This window comes from Camelina sativa, chromosome 3, assembly GCF_030686135.1.
Source record: "Camelina sativa cultivar CO46 ecotype springtype chromosome 3, ASM3068613v1".
NCBI lineage: Eukaryota > Viridiplantae > Streptophyta > Magnoliopsida > Brassicales > Brassicaceae > Camelina > Camelina sativa.
In genome coordinates this window covers 31,083,009-31,101,408 of record NC_141882.1, presented here as the reverse complement: position 1 = coordinate 31,101,408, position 18,400 = coordinate 31,083,009, and the positions used below count along the sequence as shown (strand labels likewise).

General features: G+C 41.9%; 2 protein-coding genes and 1 pseudogene across 3 annotated transcripts in view; all 3 read left to right on the top strand.

Annotated features, from left to right (window-relative positions):
- LOC104778406 (protein neprosin) overlaps positions 1 to 18,400 on the top strand; it is a 648,080-nt gene that overhangs the window by 105,100 nt on the left and 524,580 nt on the right. The window lies entirely within an intron of this gene.
- LOC104779393 (peroxisomal isocitrate dehydrogenase [NADP]-like) lies at positions 10,126 to 13,705 on the top strand (annotated as a pseudogene). Its single transcript, XR_015595546.1, has 15 exons — positions 10,126 to 10,302; positions 10,515 to 10,558; positions 10,628 to 10,737; positions 10,887 to 10,924; positions 11,004 to 11,081; positions 11,162 to 11,215; positions 11,304 to 11,405; positions 11,774 to 11,862; positions 11,964 to 12,067; positions 12,160 to 12,228; positions 12,313 to 12,428; positions 12,599 to 12,633; positions 12,744 to 12,886; positions 13,085 to 13,207; positions 13,324 to 13,705. The product of XR_015595546.1 is annotated as a peroxisomal isocitrate dehydrogenase [NADP]-like (transcript).
- Positions 14,110 to 18,353, top strand: LOC104778495 (ABC transporter D family member 2, chloroplastic). The gene is made up of 9 exons (XM_087508963.1): positions 14,110 to 14,898; positions 15,022 to 15,089; positions 15,218 to 15,544; positions 15,645 to 15,809; positions 15,903 to 16,131; positions 16,624 to 16,865; positions 16,947 to 17,223; positions 17,321 to 17,580; positions 17,851 to 18,353. The coding sequence occupies exons 1-9, from the start codon at positions 14,562 to 14,564 to the stop codon at positions 18,037 to 18,039; spliced, it is 2,094 nt and encodes a 697-aa protein (XP_087365089.1). The 5' UTR covers positions 14,110 to 14,561; the 3' UTR covers positions 18,040 to 18,353.

The window sequence follows — 18,400 nt, the reverse complement described above, 5'->3', positions numbered from 1 at the left end:
AGCTGGGAGTAGTCTTGGTAGCCATAGTTCATGTACGACGCCAAATTGATACTAGGATTTTTGTGTCTCTTAGCAGGTTCAATTAACCTTATGTGTTGTAGTAATTAAGATGTCAATCCAAATGGGATGTTGCTAGTCACTCAAGATGCAATCAAGATTTCACAAGTCAAGACAGTTCAAAGAATGGTTTTATGTCTAACAATCCTAGAATGATGAGGATGCAAAACGGAAATATGTTATAGGACTAGAAATGAAAATGCATGACAAGAAGCGAAAATGAATATAAACATAAACGAGTCTAAGCATGAACTAAAAGGCAAGAGACGAAACAGTTTCAGAAATGCAATAAAAATCAGGAAGTATCGGTGGAGTATCCTAGTCTATAAATTGTTTAACATTCCACAAGCAAACCATCCCTAAACAATGAACATCACTTCTTAGCTAATCCAATCTCTTGACAGAAGCTACTCAAACTCAAACACTTCCAAACCTAGCTCTCGCTAGAGAAACATGATCAAGCATGGCATGAAAAACAAGTTCATTCACGTCAACAAACATCCTAGACAACTAATCTCTTAGGCTAGGAACGTAAGTCTCTGGCACTAGCGGAAATTTCTAAAACCTAGTTCCAATTGATCTGAGAGAAACAAGTATTTCTAACTCTAGTCCATAAGGGAATCATACAAATCAAAGCTTAAACACTCTACATCCTAAGATCCTCCACCTAATCTATCCCATCCTCAAGAACTACCACACTACTCAGATCCGAAGATCATCATCAAGGATACAAATCCATAAAACATTGAAACAAGCATTATTAGTTAGATAAAAATAAGATGAACAACTTTTGAGAAGGAAACAAGTACAAAAACTGAATAAACTCGTAGATGTCGGATTACAAGTCTTAGAACGTTTTTAGGTGGCTAGGTTCACCTTAAGAACAAAACGAAAATGAGAAAAAAAGATCAGATCTCCAGCCAATGCTTAACAAAGAGTATTTATAGTAGTCCAACATGGAAAACCCTAGAACTTAAAACGATAAGGTAGGAAGTCGGTTTTGGGAATCTCCTGAAGCGTGTAAGACGGAACGTCCTCCTGACATGTGCGAACGAGTTAGTGTGCATCCAGTCCTTGATTGGTATATGAAAGTGGCTCGAATGGTGTGAGTGAAAGTGGCTCGAGGGTGGTCGGTGAAAGCGTCTCGAGCGTGGTCGGTGAAAGTGGCTCGAGCGTGGTCGGTGAAAGTGGCTCGAGCTGGGTGTATACACATCCACTTATACGATGATAACTCTTGAACCACACCTCCGATTGGCTTGAAATAAACGGCATTGGAAATATTATTCAATTCTCTACAACTTTGGTGAAGATGTCGAAAGCTAAATCCCACTCGAGTAGAACGGCTCGAACGGAGTGGCTCGATCGAGCGGATGACACTCGCTTGAGAGATGGTTCCGGGAGTGTTGTGAGATTAGCTCGAGAGAGGGTGCTGAGAGTGTTGTGAGATAGGCTCGAGAGAGAGTTCCAGGAGTGTTGTTAGATTGGCTCGATTGGTGCAGCTCAACTGGTGACCTAAGAGTGGCTCGGTCGGACCTCTGGAGAGCGTAGCGAGTGAGATTGGCTCGGTCGGACCGCTGGGGTGCGTTGAAATGACCCGACCCTTTTTAAAAAAAAATACTATATATATAACTAAGCATTCCATACTACTTAATTAAATCAACCCAAACCACAAAACATCATTTAAACCAGCATCTTACACAGCGGAAACGTACAAACAATACCAAACAAACATATCCTTAATATAATAACATTCCTAACCATTCTATCCAATAACCTATCATAACTCTAACCAAGGTTCCAACACATAACCATAAATAACCAACAACACACAAATGAGACCCTAGATCATCCTCCTCCTCATCGCCTTGATTCCACATTCACACTTGCCTTTACCTTCACCGCAAACACAAATTGAGATGCAAGAGTATTTAATAAACACTCAGTGAGGCCATCCTCCCATCTACTGGACTATACACACAAGCAACTGAGATTCTATTATTAAGGCCAACAACCAAAACACAAACAATACAACAAACCAGAAAAACAAGACTCAGTTAAGTCTGGTGTCGACCGACACTAAGTCGGTGTCGACCGACGCTAACGCATCACTGGTGTCGACCGACACTAGGTCGGTGTCGACCAACACTCAACCAACATGGTGTCGACCGACACCAACTGGTGTCGATGACAACCTTCGCAGAATCGATCTGCACGAAGCCGAACGACGAACCTCCGTTCCAAACCGCTTCCAAACCCTCCCAAACTCTTACAAACTTCTCAGAAACCTATGGGAACATGAAAACAACCAACCCACACAAGAAAAACACCACAAACACCAAGAAACAACCAAAACAACAGAGATCTCAGGCTTAGATCAGCCATGGTCAAGCACTCCCCTCTTTTGCAGGAAGATTCTCACTCAACAACGACGAATCCAAAACTTAGAAGCCTTCTCCTTCGTTCCTAACACAAGATCTTCACTCCACAGCAATATATCTCTAAAGAACAACAAAGGATCTCACAAATCTCTCTCAAAAACGTTTTCTCCTTCTTCTCTCTGCTTCTCTGTCCAAAAACGGCTAAAAGGACGAAATAAGTCGAGTTCCCCTTTTAAACTCGAGTTTAGGGCATCTCTTAAACCAACCATGCAAACCGGACGATTAAAATCGAACCAATCGAACCGTCAGCAAACAGTGTCGACCGACACTACATATGGTGTCGATCGACACCCTAACCAAAATTCCAGAAATTGGTTCGCGGGCGTTACATGTGTGGCGATTGAGAGTGGCTTGGTCGGACCGCTGGGTTGCATGACGAGTGAGAGTGGCTCGGTCGGAGGCTGGGGAGCATAGCTCGGTCGGAGGCTGGGGAGCATGGCTCGGACGGACGCTGGGGAGCATGGCTCGGACGGACGTTGGGGAGCATGGCTCGGACGGACGCTGGGGAGCATGGCTCGGACGGATGCGCTTCCAACATCTCCTCAATACCTGAAATACTCCGAAATGCACAATGTATGCAAGGATGATGCAAGAACTACCTAGACATGCATAGTGTATAGAAAAGACTTAGAAAATGATGTAAAACAATCAGTTATCCTAGCTAAATGCATGATAAATATATGCTGAGGAGAGACAAAATATAGACATATCAGGATGCATTTTGGTATTGGAAAATTAAAGTCGGCGAGGTATTGCTTATGATTTGGATTGTGCTTAGTGTGGTGCTGCGGAGGAAACAATCAATCATGCGATTTTCGCCGTTAGGCATAGGCGTTATCACATGTACCGGTTGGGCCAAACTCCTTTCCGACGTAGTTCATGTACAAAAATGTGGATTATTTTTTGGGTCCTACAAATCCAAGTTCCTAGGTTTCAGCGTTCCATTAGCTTATGTGGTATATATCGAAAGCAAGGAATGCAAAGATTTTCGAAAATGAGGTCGAGCGGTCTGATGAGGTTGTCCGACTAGCGGCAGGAGAGGCGACCCGGACGTCCCAGCGTCCGCGGTCACGGCTTCCATTCGGCCCCATTCCCGGCCGAATATCCTTTCATTCGGTCACTAAGCTTTGGCTCATGGCCTTGCTTCGTAGACCCCTTTACGCAGCGGAATATAACTTTAACCTTGACCCATCCCATTGTGCTTAGCCATACAACCAACCAACCCCACTGGCTTGCACATATTAGGGATGGGGACATATAGTCCCTTCGGTGCACGGTGAACGGTTGCTCTATCGGCTTCCCGAACCACTCGCGTACCCAAAGCTCGGTATCGGACGTACCGTTTAAATGACCCATTGGTCATACCATTAATACCCTGATTAACTCGTCGATCTTGGTATCAGAGCCAGGTCCGATCAACTATCCGACCCCATAATCGAATCGCTGATCAACCACAGACCTGGGCCGATACTTCCGACTGACTTGTCGACCACTTGACCACCCGACCGATCAATCCAACCTACGGCTCGTATCGTCGATCCTTTGATCACCCGATCCGACTAGCGATTGAATCACCGGTCAACTCTCGATCGATCCGTCCATTGACGTGGATCGTCGATAACCTTTCGATTGGTCCGACTCTCTGATCGAACCGTCGATCATCCTGCGATCGGTTCGTCTCCCCGGACGAACCGCCGCCTATCCTACGATCGGATCGGCCCGCTTGCCGAACCGTCGCTCGTCTCATCGTACCTTCGATAGAGAGGTAGCATGCGCATCAGTTCGGACGAGTATACTCGCCGAGCCGCACCCCCTTTTCTTCTTAGGCCTAGATGGACGATGGAAGGATGATGGTGTGTTGGAATGAAGGCATTGCCCTCTATTTATAGTGCCCTGGCCGAAGTCTAGGCTCCAAAAGGCACCTGTCCATCAAGGCCCTTCATTCGTGCACGTTCGGACATGCCTGTCCGTCCGTGCCTGTCCGGCCATGCCCGTTCGGTCATGCCGTCCCATTACCGTCCACGAGCTCTCCAGCTGGCCCGGAGACTGTCCACCACTGTCCAGCTGGCCGAGCTTAGTCGAGCTGACGCTAGCTGGACGCTAGCTGGACGAGCTGATACTAGCTGGCCTAGCTGTCCGCAGCTGGTCCATAGCTGTCCTCAGCTGGCCTATAGCTGTTCATAGCTGGCCGATAGCTGTCCATAGCTAGCCGATAGCTGTCCGCAGCTGAACTACTTGTTCATCGAGCTTGTTCAGCTCATTCAGCTTGTATTCCAGCTATTTGAGCTAGTAGCTTAGCTACTTAAGCTCATATAGCTATCGATTTCCTTAAAACAAACTGCCCCTCCTTTCGGATCGCGGGACGCGGGTGTTACAAGTCTACCCCCCTTAAAATGAATTCGTCCTCGAATTTGGTGGGTGTAGAGATTCTCGACCTTCGTCCACTTGAGACTTGATCTATTCTCGATCATGCTCTTTTTAGGACTTGGTCATTTTCCTAGATCTACGTCTTTCTCGACGCAATCTTTTCCCCTTGATCTTGGACAATCTCCGAATAGATCAAGTCTGTTCCTGTCCTAGTTCCATCCCAACTAGGACAATTTCCCGACCTTGGTCCTTCCTGGACGTGGTCGTAATTCCCGACCCTGGTCCTTCCCGGACGCGGTCGTAGTTCCCGACCCTGGTCCTTCCCGGACGCGGTCGTAGTTCCCGACCCTGGTCCTTCCCGGACGCGGTCGTAGTTTCCGACCATCTGGTCGACATGCTATGTGTTCGATGTTTTGAACAATCGCTCAATTCACGAGCGCATCTTGGCGAACACATTCCCGTTCCCAAGCATGTCTTCGATCTTATCAGAGATTTCCATTTCGTCCGAACACATAGCATAACGGCATACGTCCTCACAGGATCGCGCATGCTCTGATACCAACTTGAAAGACCCCGACCTGGACGTCCCAGCGTCCGCGGTCACGGCTTCCATTCGGCCCCAATCCCGGCCGAATATCCTTTCATTCGGTCACTAAGCTTTGGCTCATGGCCTTGCTTCGTAGACCCCTTTACTTAGCGGAATATAACTTTAACCTTGACCCATCCCATTGTGCTTAGCCATACAACCAACCAACCCCACTGGCTTGCACATATTAGGGATGGGGACATATAGTCCCTTCGGTGCACGGTGAACGGTTGCTCTATCGGCTTCCCGAACCACTCGCGTACCCAAAGCTCGGTATCGGACATACCGTTTAAATGACCCATTGGTCATACCATTAATACCCTGATTAACTCGTCGATCTTGGTATCAGAGCCAGGTCCGATCAACTATCCGACCCCATAATCGAATCGCTGATCAACCACAGACCTGGGCCGATACTTCCGACTGACTTGTCGACCACTTGACCACCCGACCGATCAATCCAACCTACGGCTCGTATCGTCGATCCTTTGATCACCCGATCCAACTAGCGATTGAATCACCGGTCAACTCTCGATCGATCCGTCCATTGACGTAGATCGTCGATAACCTTTCGATTGGTCCGACTCTCTGATCGAACCGTCGATCATCCTGCAATCGGTTCGTCTCCCCGGACGAACCGCCGCCTATCCTACGATCGGATCGGCCCGCTTGCCGAACCGTCGCTCGTCTCATCGTACCTTCGATAGAGAGGTAGCATGCGCATCAGTTCGGACGAGTATACTCGCCGAGCCGCACCCCCTTTTCTTCTTAGGCCTAGATGGACGATGGAAGGATGATGGTGTGTTGGAATGAAGGCCTTGCCCTCTATTTATAGTGCCCTGGCCGAAGTCTAGGCTCCAAAAGGCACCTGTCCATCAAGGCCCTTCATTCGTGCACGTTCGGACATGCCTGTCCGTCCGTGCCTGTCCGGCCATGCCCGTTCGGTCATGCCGTCCCATTACCGTCCACGAGCTCTCCAGCTGGCCCGGAGACTGTCCACCACCGTCCAGCTGGCCGAGCTTAGTCGAGCTGACGCTAGCTGGACGCTAGCTGGACGAGCTGATTCTAGCTGGCCTAGCTGTCCGCAGCTGGTCCATAGCTGTCCTCAGCTGGCCTATAGCTGTTCATAGCTGGCCGATAGCTGTCCATAGCTGGCCGATAGCTGTCCGCAGCTGAACTACTTGTTCATCGAGCTTGTTCAGCTCATTTAGCTCGTATTCCAGCTATTTGAGCTAGTAGCTTAGCTACTTAAGCTCATATAGCTATCGATTTCCTTAAAACAAACTGCCCCTTCTTTCGGATCGCGGGACGCGGGTGTTACAGGAGCATAGCTCGGTCGGAGGCTGGGGAGCATGGCTCGGACGGATGCGCTTCCAACATCTCCTCAATACCTGAAATACTCTGAAATGCACAATGTATGCAAGGATGATGCAAGAACTACCTAGACATGCATAGTGTATAGAAAAGACTTAGAAAATGATGTAAAACAATCAGTTATCCTAGCTAAATGCATGATAAATATATGCTGAGGAGAGACAAAATATAGACATATCAGGATGCATTTTGGTATTGGAAAATTAAAGTCGGCGAGGTATTGCTTATGATTTGGATTGTGCTTAGTGTGGTGCTGCGGAGGAAACAATCAATCATGCGATTTTCGCCGTTAGGCATAGGCGTTATCACATGTACCGGTTGGGCCAAACTCCTTTCCGACGTAGTTCATGTACAAAAATGTGGATTATTTTTTGGGTCCTACAAATCCAAGTTCCTAGGTTTCAGCGTTCCATTAGCTTATGTGGTATATATCGAAAGCAAGGAATGCAAAGATTTTCGAAAATGAGGTCGAGCGGTCTGATGAGGTTGTCCGACTAGCGGCAGGAGAGGCGACGACATGGCAGCAGGCTCAGGTAGAGGGTGAGAATGGGGATCTACCCTCACCCGGATTGTCCCCACCTCTCGGTTTTGGGTGGCCGCAACTCCTCTTCCCATTATTTTTTCGGGATTTTGTTGTTTTGTAGATGACTCTTGGAAACGGGAGAACAGTTCGCATGTGCAAAATGGTTTTGTAAGCTTTTTCAGGATTCGTTGCCGACTATGGGAACCACCAATTTTCGACGTAGTCTTTCCCCATTAAATGCTGAAGTAGAAGTTTTCATCTGGGTTATGCGGTGCATGATCGAACATGACTATAAAGATGTAGATTTTTTTATAGACTGCTTAGACTTGGTGAAGATAATGTCTTCTCTTTCGGACTGGCCAGCTTTCTCGACGTACCTCGACGACATCAAAATCAACAAGGAGGAAGTTTTTTCTTTCTCTTTATTTCTTATCTCTAAAAATGCAAATGTAAATACGGATTTTTTGACACGTCAAGTATTTGCCTCTCCACATAATGATGGTACGCGCTTATAAATATATATATATATATATATATATATATATATATATATATATATATATATATAAGAAGTGGGGTGGGAGCTGCTAGATACTAAACCCAAACCTTTAATAAAAAATAACATGAAACTAATTTATTAAGATAAGAAGTTGTAATATCCATTTCATGGAGAACAATCTATGGTGGAAGATGTTTTTTCTTTTAATAGACGAGAATCAAGATTTCGATTTCATAAATGGAAATCATTAAGTTAAAGATCTCATTAGGTCAAAATATAATTATTCACTACCATTTGTATAATCAGTGCCACCTTAAACATATTACATTTTTCTGGGCAAACAAAAAAAATGCCCCTTAACTTATGAAAAACTTATTGATTTTCTTTTTGGGTTTCTTTGGTTTATATAATCTTTTTTTTTACCCTTTCTAGGTTACAAATTTCTTTATTGTGCTCCTCAAACTTAAAATTTTTTTACCCCTTTCTTATACGTATATGCCCCTTCAACCTATGTACCCGGAGCGATCGCATTGTCCGCCCCCCAAGTTAAGCCGGCACTGCGTATAATGTTACATATGTTGGATATGGGCTGCACCCCCAACATTTGGTGGGGTCCAAACATAAGATCCTCAAGATTTTAGGACTTAAAGTCATGAATTCGGTCCATCAAACAGCAGTGGCAAAATCCTAATTTGCAGAAGGGATAGAAGGAATTCCAGGTCAACGACCCACTATAAATACCAGAGGTCACTATCAAGCATGTGATCCAAAAAAGAAACAATTAGAAAGAGAATTGAAGAGCTAAACCGCAAGTTAAAGTCGTATTACTCGCATTTAGCATTTTCGTGTTGCCTCACTCGTTTCGTACGATAAGTCCTTGGCGCGACAGAACTATAACATCACGCGACTCAATTTCTATGTAACACTCACTTTACTTCAACGTTAATTAAAGGATCACCTCCGCTCTTACCCTCAGATTCCCGTGTTATTATTGTTATCGTTGCGACCTTACATCAACAACATAATTGAGTCTTATAACAAATCTGCAATTACCTGGAGACTGGAAAGTATAGTGCCTATCTTTTGTAAATAACTCTATCGATATATCTAGAGTAGCATGCAAGAATTCTTTTTTTTGCTTACTGAAAGATTATATTGATATATATATATATATACGCAACATGTACAACTAAATAAACATAAATTAGAAGCAACATGTACAATTAAATGAAGTTAAAAACTTTATCCATGAAGAAGTTGTTAAAGGCAGGAGTCTATATATGGGGAAGGGGAACCATGCATGATCATACAATATATATATATATATATAATACATATACTTTTAAATCATCTTCACCATCAACATCAACATCAACATCAATAACAATTCTTCTAAAAGACAAGAAGAAAGAAAGAGAGGAAGAGTCTTCCTCAGAGAAAAGAAAAATGTAGCATCTGATTCCCTACATGTCGGTTTCTAAATTTTAATCTTTTAAAATCCCATTTTAGTTAGTGATAAACAAACTCATCGAAGGCAAAAAAGAAAAGCCTTTTGAATAAATAAATTAATATACACAACAAGATCGAATCCTTGTGTCTCTCTTAGGAAAAGAGATTCTTCTTTGCTCTCATGTTTTTCACACATCTCAATAGACATATTTTAACTGTCCAAAAACTTGCGTTGCCTTTTGCTTTTCTTCATGCATTAAATCACGTTTTTACCCTTGTTAAAAGTGGTAACACTCATTACATTTCTTTCTTTCTTTTTTAGATATACTACTACGTACTAGTGTTCAACAGGACCACCTTGTGATTATTATTATTCATCTGAGAGAGATTGATTAAATTATTCAATCAGCCAAAGCACATCTTAGACTATCTCTGACTGTATATCTCTAATTTATACTATATTATAGAGTAATTCTAAAATAAAGTATGATTTTTCTCTAATGTGTTACTCTATATTTGACTCTAAAATAGAGGTAGTGTAAAATAATAGAGTTGAGAATAGAGTTACTCTAAATATAGAGCAATCACATCATTTTCTCTATTTTAGAGTAAAATATAGAGTAAAGTTGAAGCAAATATTGCTCAATAATAAAGTTTTGATTTTAAAATAGAATGGGGTTAGAGATGACTTAGTCAATTTATTATTATTACAAAAGCTGACTACTAGTATTAAATTTAATACTATACAAAAAGAGATACTCTCTTATTGGATAGTTTAAAATTACAGAATGAGGCCCATATAGAAGTGGGCTTTGGAAGAGTGTGGCCCAACACAGAGAGAGAGAGAGAGAGAGAGCTGTTTTCTGTCTTTCTTTCATGGCGGAGCAGAGCTGCTGATCCGTTCACAGTAGCTATTCTCAATTTCACTCGCCCATCAGATCATATCTCTGCGGGCAAAAGATGGAGTTCGAGAAGATCAAGGTGGCCAACCCCGTTGTTGAAATGGATGGTAAGTGTTCTTCCCCCAACAGTTCAATTGACTCAAATAAATCTCGTTGTCATTCTGATTGATTGATTTACTATATAGATCGGAGTACATATGTGTTCTGCCTCTGTTCAGGGAACGTATAGTATCGAGTGTGTGTTTGTTTGTTTACATAATATATAGGTTGTAGTTTCTGAAAATTCAGAATTTTTAGACCCTTTTCTTGATTCTCTCAGGAGACGAAATGACTCGAGTTATCTGGAAATTCATCAAAGAAAAGGTAAACTGTCTTGTATCTTGATTCTTGAGCAAAGCCTTCAAAATCGTTTTGTAGTTAACCTCTTGACAGCTTATTTTGCCTTTCCTGGAGCTGGATATCAAATACTTTGATCTTGGACTGCCTAACCGTGATTCCACTGACGATAAGGTTACTATAGAGAGTGCTGAAGCTACTTTAAAGTATGTCTCTGCTTTTACATTTGATACTTTTTACATCTTTTCTAGTTTTAGTGTTCCTGTGTCCAAGCTCTCTTCTCTATCAAATTTTTGTTCATGGCTGTGATTTGAGACTCTCGTCTGCCTTATTCTGGTTTCTTTTTATGTGATAGGTATAACGTGGCTATTAAGTGTGCCACGATTACTCCTGGTATGTCTTTGCATCCTTGAACCTTTGCAACTTTCCATTTTATAAGTGTGCTTATTCGGAAATTACTATTCAACAACAGATGAAGCTCGTGTTAGAGAGTTCGGGTTAAAGAAAATGTGGAGGAGTCCTAACGGAACTATAAGGAACATTTTAAACGGTCAGTTCATTCTCCTAAAACAGGAGCCATCTGGGTCTTCCATTTTACCAACCTCTAAGATCCTGTTGTTCTTTTTGCAGGCACGGTTTTCAGGGAGCCTATCATTTGCAGAAACATCCCTCGTATTGTTTCAGGTTTGTCACCGGCTGCTCTTTTGTATGGGCTATAGCCATTTTCTGTAACCTCTAGGCAAAACAAATCCCTCTGCTTTTCTTTCTTCAGGATGGACGAAGCCAATCTGTATTGGAAGACATGCGTTTGGTGATCAGTATAGAGCCACTGATATTATTGTTAATGAGCCAGGAAAACTAAAACTGGTTTTCGGTAAATCTCCTCCTCCCATTATTTGAAACATGATAGGTGATGAACACATACCTTTTAGTTAAAGGTAAATATGAGCACAGGTTACCTTCAGTTGATTCCCTACGTTGGGAACAGCTGCCTCATTAGACCACACACACTGTTAGAGAAGCTATATTTGGAGCTAACACGTAATTAAGTCAATTCAACAACTAACACGAATTACCTTTTGTGGAGACCCATTTTCGAAAGTTGAGGACCTGACTAACCTATCAACTCAAATTTTTTCACTGAAGAAGAAAATGGAGGGACTGTTGTCTATGAGTTTACCTACCTGTTGAAGTGTATTCATTCCACTCATTCACTTTAGAACTCATATCTTACGTTTGCAGAGCCAAGTGGATCTTCTCAGAAAACAGAATTCGAAGTCTTCAGTTTCACTGGTGGAGGTGTTGCTTTAGCCATGTATAACACTGATGAGGTAAACATTAGTGAAAAGAGTCCTCTCTCCGTGTCTATTCTACCTGAATACAACTTGCATAGCCTATAGTTGATATCGTGTCCCTATTTCATTCGGAACAGTCTATTCGTGCATTTGCTGAGTCCTCGATGTACACAGCTTATCAGAAAAAGTGGCCACTTTACCTCTCTACAAAAAACACCATCCTCAAAACATACGATGGAAGGTGTGAATTTTTCCTTTATTTTTTCTTGTTAGAGTTTCACTGAAACATCTAGTCATGCTGCCCTGACATTACCCTTTTCAAATTGTTTGAAGATTCAAGGATATATTCCAAGAAGTTTATGAAACTAATTGGAGATCCAAGTATGAAGCTGCAGGGATAAGGTGAGATGTGCAATGTGTTATTAGCCCATTCTAGAACAAACCGTTCACCAGGCAAAACTTGTTAGCAAAATTAATGAAATCCAGGTATGAGCATCGTTTGATAGATGATATGGTTGCGTATGCCATGAAGAGTGACGGAGGTTACGTCTAGGCATGCAAGAACTACGATGGAGATGTACAGAGCGATTTCTTAGCCCAAGGTTTTTTCCCTTAAACTTGAGATCTTTGTAGGGACTGAAACCTCCATCTTTGTGCCTCCTAATCAAATGCATTTTTGGTTTCTTTTTTTTTTGAAATTATGATCTGAATGGGGACAGAAACTTTGATCTTATATCTCCTTATGAAACAATGTTTCTGCTCTCGGCTGCAGGATATGGATCTTTGGGAATGATGACATCGGTGTTGGTATGAAATGACACAGGCCTCAGCCAAAGTTTTTGGGTCTTTACTGTGTTAACATGGTTCATGCGTATCTTCCTATCTTTTTGAATTGAAAAATTTGAGATATATTACAGGTTTGTCCAGATGGAAAAACTATTGAAGCAGAAGCAGCTCATGGAACAGTTACCCGCCACTACAGAGTTCATCAAAAAGGTAGTGAAACAAGCACCAACAGCATAGCCTCAATATTTGCTTGGTCCAGAGGCCTTGCCCACAGGTAGCCGATTTCCACTGTGTTTTGAACACTTGTCACACTTGGTGTGCTTGATGCTATACTACTGGAGAAATAATTAGTTAGTCTATCCGGGATTGTATAAACCATTAGGTTTTCTGCCATACCTTAGCCTTAAGTTGACTGAAAAATGGTTGAGCTCATTATTAAAAGATGTTTGGTATGTGATGTTGTTGTAACCAGGGCAAAGCTGGACAGCAATGTCGCACTGCTGAGCTTTACTGAGAAACTAGAAGCAGCTTGCATGGGCACGGTGGAGTCTGGCAAAATGACAAAGGATCTAGCTCTTCTGATCCACGGACCCAAGTAAGACCATAACGACGGAGAGAGTAGTGGTTGATGGACCTAGTAAAAGTTATAAAAAAGATCTGATAGATAAGTTTTTTTTTGTGTGTGTGTGTCTACATTGTAAAATTGAACAGGGTTAGGAGGGATCAGTATGTGAATACAGAAGAGTTCATTGATGCGGTGGCGTGGGAGCTGAGAAGAAGATTGTTAGGCAACTCCAGGTTGTGAGAAGCAAAAATGTAACTCTGAAAAGCGTGGTGTTTGCCTTTCCAGTATCTATCCCACCTTCATTATTATATAATATATATAAACTGTAAGTGTAGAAACTTAAGGGATCATTAATGGGAGAACACCAAGGGTGTTGTTAGCCCAAAAAAATTATAAAAATAATGAATAGTGGCTTAGAACACTTTTTTTAGTTTTTGATGTAGAACTGATCTAAACCCAGTTCTTATTTGACGTGGCTTCATGTGATTGGACGAGATTTTTTGGAAAAAAAAAAAAATATTTCATTTATATAAGTAAGCAATTTAAATGTTAATTTATAAGTTTTTATAATTGTAATATGTTTAAGAATATTATATTAATTTATAAGTATATAATTGCTTTTATATAAGTATGCAATTTAAATGTTAATTTATAAGTTTTTATAATTGTAATATGTTTAAGAATATTATATTAATTTATAAGTATATAATTGCTTTTATATAAGTATGCAATTTAAATGTTAATTTATAAGTTTTTATAATTGTAATATGTTTAAGAATATTATATTAATTTATAAGTATACAATTGCTTTTATATAAATAAGCAATTTAAATATTATTTTATAAGTTTTTATAATTTGTAAAATGTTTATGAATATTATTTCACTATATCTTTATTCTAAAAACACCATAATTAGTTCTTCCATTTTTTTTAACTATGATCTTAACAACTGATCTACCATTATTTTCACTATATATTTAATCTAAGAACACCAAAAAATAGTTCCCCATTAATGATGGCCTAAGCCTGAGAAATAAAGAGGGAAAGAAATCAGAATTTCCCAAAGCCGAGAGCTCACTCCTCATTCAATCGTAAAAAAATTTACAGATCTTTCTTTCTCTCTTGGTTGAATTCCTGTTACCATCAGATATGGGGCTTACTCTCGCCTTGTAATGATGTTTTCCCTCTCTCTTTGAGGGGTATTTTATCTGATGGATCTATCTATCATATAAGGAAAGAAGGGTGTGTGTGTGTGGTGAACAAAATGAATGGTTGAGCTGCCTTTGTGCCTTGGATCGTCCTTCATTCCTGTTGCTGCTGCCTGAACTTGAAGTTACCACAAACTATATCTGTGCAGATAGAGAGATAGATGACTATGTGACGGATGATGTTGATAACAACCGCTCCCGTTCTCACCACTTGTCCTCAGCTTCTTCTCCGCCGTAAATCATCGATCGGCAACGTTCCTCGGAAGAACGTTGCCCGTTTCAGAACCGTCTCCTCCTCTTCTTTGTTGCCGCAACCGTCGTCGGATAGGGCATCACCGAAGTTGAAGACTCTCTGGAAGAAGTTCTACAAAGTCGCGTCGCCTTATTGGTTTTCCGAGGACAAAGACCAAGCCAGGCTTCGTCTCGCCGCCGTCTTCGCCCTAACCCTAGCCACCACAGGCATTAGCGTCGGCTTCAATTTCCTCGGCCGTGATTTCTACAATTCTCTCGCCAGTATGACTTCTCTTCTTCTTCAACTCTTTCTCTCTCTCTCTCTCTCTCTCTCTCTCTCTCTCTCTCTCTCGGCGTGCGTTGTTAAATAATTGGTTTCCTTTGTGTTGTTCTTTGGTTCAAAAGACAAAGACCAAGAGCAATTCACCAAGCAGCTGTTCTATTACCTCTGCGCCTTCGCCGGCGGAATTCCGGTGAGCTTTCCCACACGCTCCTTCCTACCTCCGCGTGAAAGATACATTACAGATCCTTTTTCTTTTTAAAAAAAAAAAAGACATTATCATCGATTCATCATCTTGTCCTCTGGATTTTTTTTGCGCAGTTCTTTGTGCTGAGGGATTTTACAAAAGAGACGTTATCACTGCGATGGAGATCATGGATGACCAAATATTACCTGCAGCGCTATCTTAAAGACCAAACCTTCTACAAGATCCAGTCTCAGTCTATCATTGACAATCCAGATCAGCGCCTTGTTGACGATTTGAGTTCTTTTACTGGAACTGCCTTGTCTTTCTCTCTCACGCTCGTCAATGCCACCATAGACCTCATCTCTTTTAGCAACATCCTCTTCACCATTTATCCTCCTCTCTTCCTCGTTCTCCTGCTCTACTCCTTTGGAGGAACAGCCATCAGCGTCTTTCTGGGCAAGGTCTACTTGCTTTTCCTCCGCTTTTGCTGCTGTTACATTTCTATCTATGAGTTCCCAGTTCACATAATATTCCCTCTTTGCTTTGATTTTGATATTTCAGGGACTTGTGAATCTCAACTTTCTACAGGAGAAGAAAGAGGCTGACTTTCGTTACAGCCTTGTACGAGTGAGGGAAAATGCTGAATCTATTGCTTTCTACGGAGGCGAACAGAATGAAATGCAGCTTCTGCTTCAGCGTTTCACTAGCGCTTTTGATAATTTAACCGTAATATTACTCCCCCACTCACCGATTCTCCATCCTTAGATTATTGCACAATGAGTTCAATTCTTTTCTTTTTTTTTTTCTTTTCACACGCAGGAATTGCTGATAGCATCTAGAAACCTAGAATTCTTCACTGATGGATACCGCTACCTCATTCAGATTCTTCCAGTTGCTGTTGTTGCCCCTATGTATTTCTCCGGGAAGATCGAGTTTGGTGTCATTAACCAGTCAGTCTCAGCATTCAATCATATCCTAGGAGACTTCTCCCTCGTTGTTTATCAGTTTCAAGCTATCAGCTCTTTTTCAGCTGTCATTGACCGACTAGGTATTAGATTAATCATGTATTCTGTATATATACTACTTGTTGCATGCAGATCGCGCTTGCATACTACACGAGACCTTAGATCTGTATAGGTAGAACATTACTGCAGAATATGCTCCTCTCTTTAATTTCTGTTACCTGATGGTGAAAAATAGATAGTTTGGTAGTAGGATCTTCTTTATAATAATCCGAGAGTAGAAGTTTTTTTTCTTGTGTGTGTGTGTTATAGGCCTCTTTATACATAGATAACACTCTAGACTGTATAGTAGTAGCATTTGTAAGAGTAAAGACCCCCCCCCCCCCACAAAATATATATATATATATATATATATCTCTAACAGTTGATGGTTCTAGTGACTGGCCAGATGAAAAGATTAAGACAGCTGTTCTCTGTCCTGTTTGAAATTGGGTCTAAATGAAAACCTGCATTTGCTGTAGGTTGTGGGATTCTCCTTTTTACGCATTCTAACAAAATCAAGCCTTCTTACAATACAGGTGAATTTGATGATCTTTTGGATAACAACATCTTCAGAGATCCCTCTGACATTGTGGACGAGATTGAGCTGACGTATCAGAGTGAGAGGAATTCTTCACTGCTGGACGCCAATGGTTCAATCAATTCCCAGCCGAACCAAAAGCGTCTGGAGATCGAGGAGCTTACTCTTCAGACACCAACAAATGGAACCACATTGGTTCACAACTTATCTGTAGATATATATGACAAGGATCACCTACTGGTTAGTTCACTTTGACTATTTGCGTTTGAAGTACATATGTGGCTGGTAGATGGTAAGTTACTTAGAAATGCCATTTAACAGATTATGGGTCCTAGTGGGAGTGGTAAAACTTCGCTGCTAAGAGCAATGGCTGGTCTTTGGAGGTCAGGGAAAGGAAAAATCACGTTCTACCTCGATTCTGGGGATGGTTTCACACAGGAGACTCAGGAAAATTCAGGGGAAAGAAATTCGGGAGACGTATTGTTCCTTCCACAAAGACCTTATATGGTTCTGGGAACTCTGCGTCAGCAATTGCTTTATCCTGCCTGGAGTGCAACTGTGGAGGAGGAGGCGACACCTGGTGGCAGTAAAATAGACGGTGCGCAGTTTAGAATTCAGGTTATGCAATCAGATTATATAACCCAAGCCAATGGACTGGCTCAAACTCATGAGAAAAAATGTGTTGACTGTGTCAGGTTCAACACCTCTCTTGATTAGAGACGACGGAAATGACAAGTGTAATAAGCCGACAACAGATGATCTGATGCGGACTCTAGAGAAGGTTTGTCTTGGACATATAGCGGATCGCTTTGGTGGTCTTGATTCGATACACGAGTGGTCCAGTGTTCTCTCACTTGGTGAGCAGCAGCGCCTTGCCTTTGCACGGTTATTGCTGGCTCAGCCAAAGCTGGCCCTCCTGGATGAATCCACTAGTGCTTTGGATGAAGCTAATGAGGTATTTCGTGCTTTCTCCTCTCATTTTCGTGCTAGGCGAAGAGATGAAACTCACTTTTTATGAGAAAACTTAGAATACAGAGCTTATCCCCCCCAAACAAGAGATATCAATCGATTAGTCCTAGATTTTTCGTTCTTGTTTTCGCACTTTCATTCTTCTTACATATGTGATACAAGGTTCCCCAGCTTGAACTTTGCGAATATGATCAGAATCGTGATGTATTTATCATGAAACTTTAGCATTGACGCAATCATTCCGATTGATGTGCAGGCGCTTCTGTACCAGCAAATCCAGTCGGCCGACATTACATATATAAGCATTGGCCACCGCCGGACTTTAACCAAATTCCATAACAAGATCTTACGAATCTCAACGGCAGACCCGAAGAGCAAGGAACGCAACTGGCAAATAGAGGACGCGGATGCCAAAGATTCTTTGTACGGTCCACTGAGTCAATAGGAGGTGCCAAGTGAAAGCCGATCAAAACCTGATTGATTACATAGAGACAGAAGAAGGTAAAACGCAACCGGGTGTGTTCATGGGGTGCAGATGATAGGAAACAGGCCCGTTCTTGAAACATAAAAAGAATTATGTTTGGTATCCGAAAAACAAGCTTTTTGTATATATAATCTGCCACAGTCTCGACGGTGACTCACAACCAGCGAAAAGATGTAAGTGAATAGAGAGATTGATACAGATACACAAGCACGAGGTGCAACGAAGGTCTGAACTGAACATCAACGCCCGATTAAAATAACAAACACGTCTAGAAATGGGTCTGTCTGTATTAGTCCCAGAGATGAGCCACAAAAATCAAACC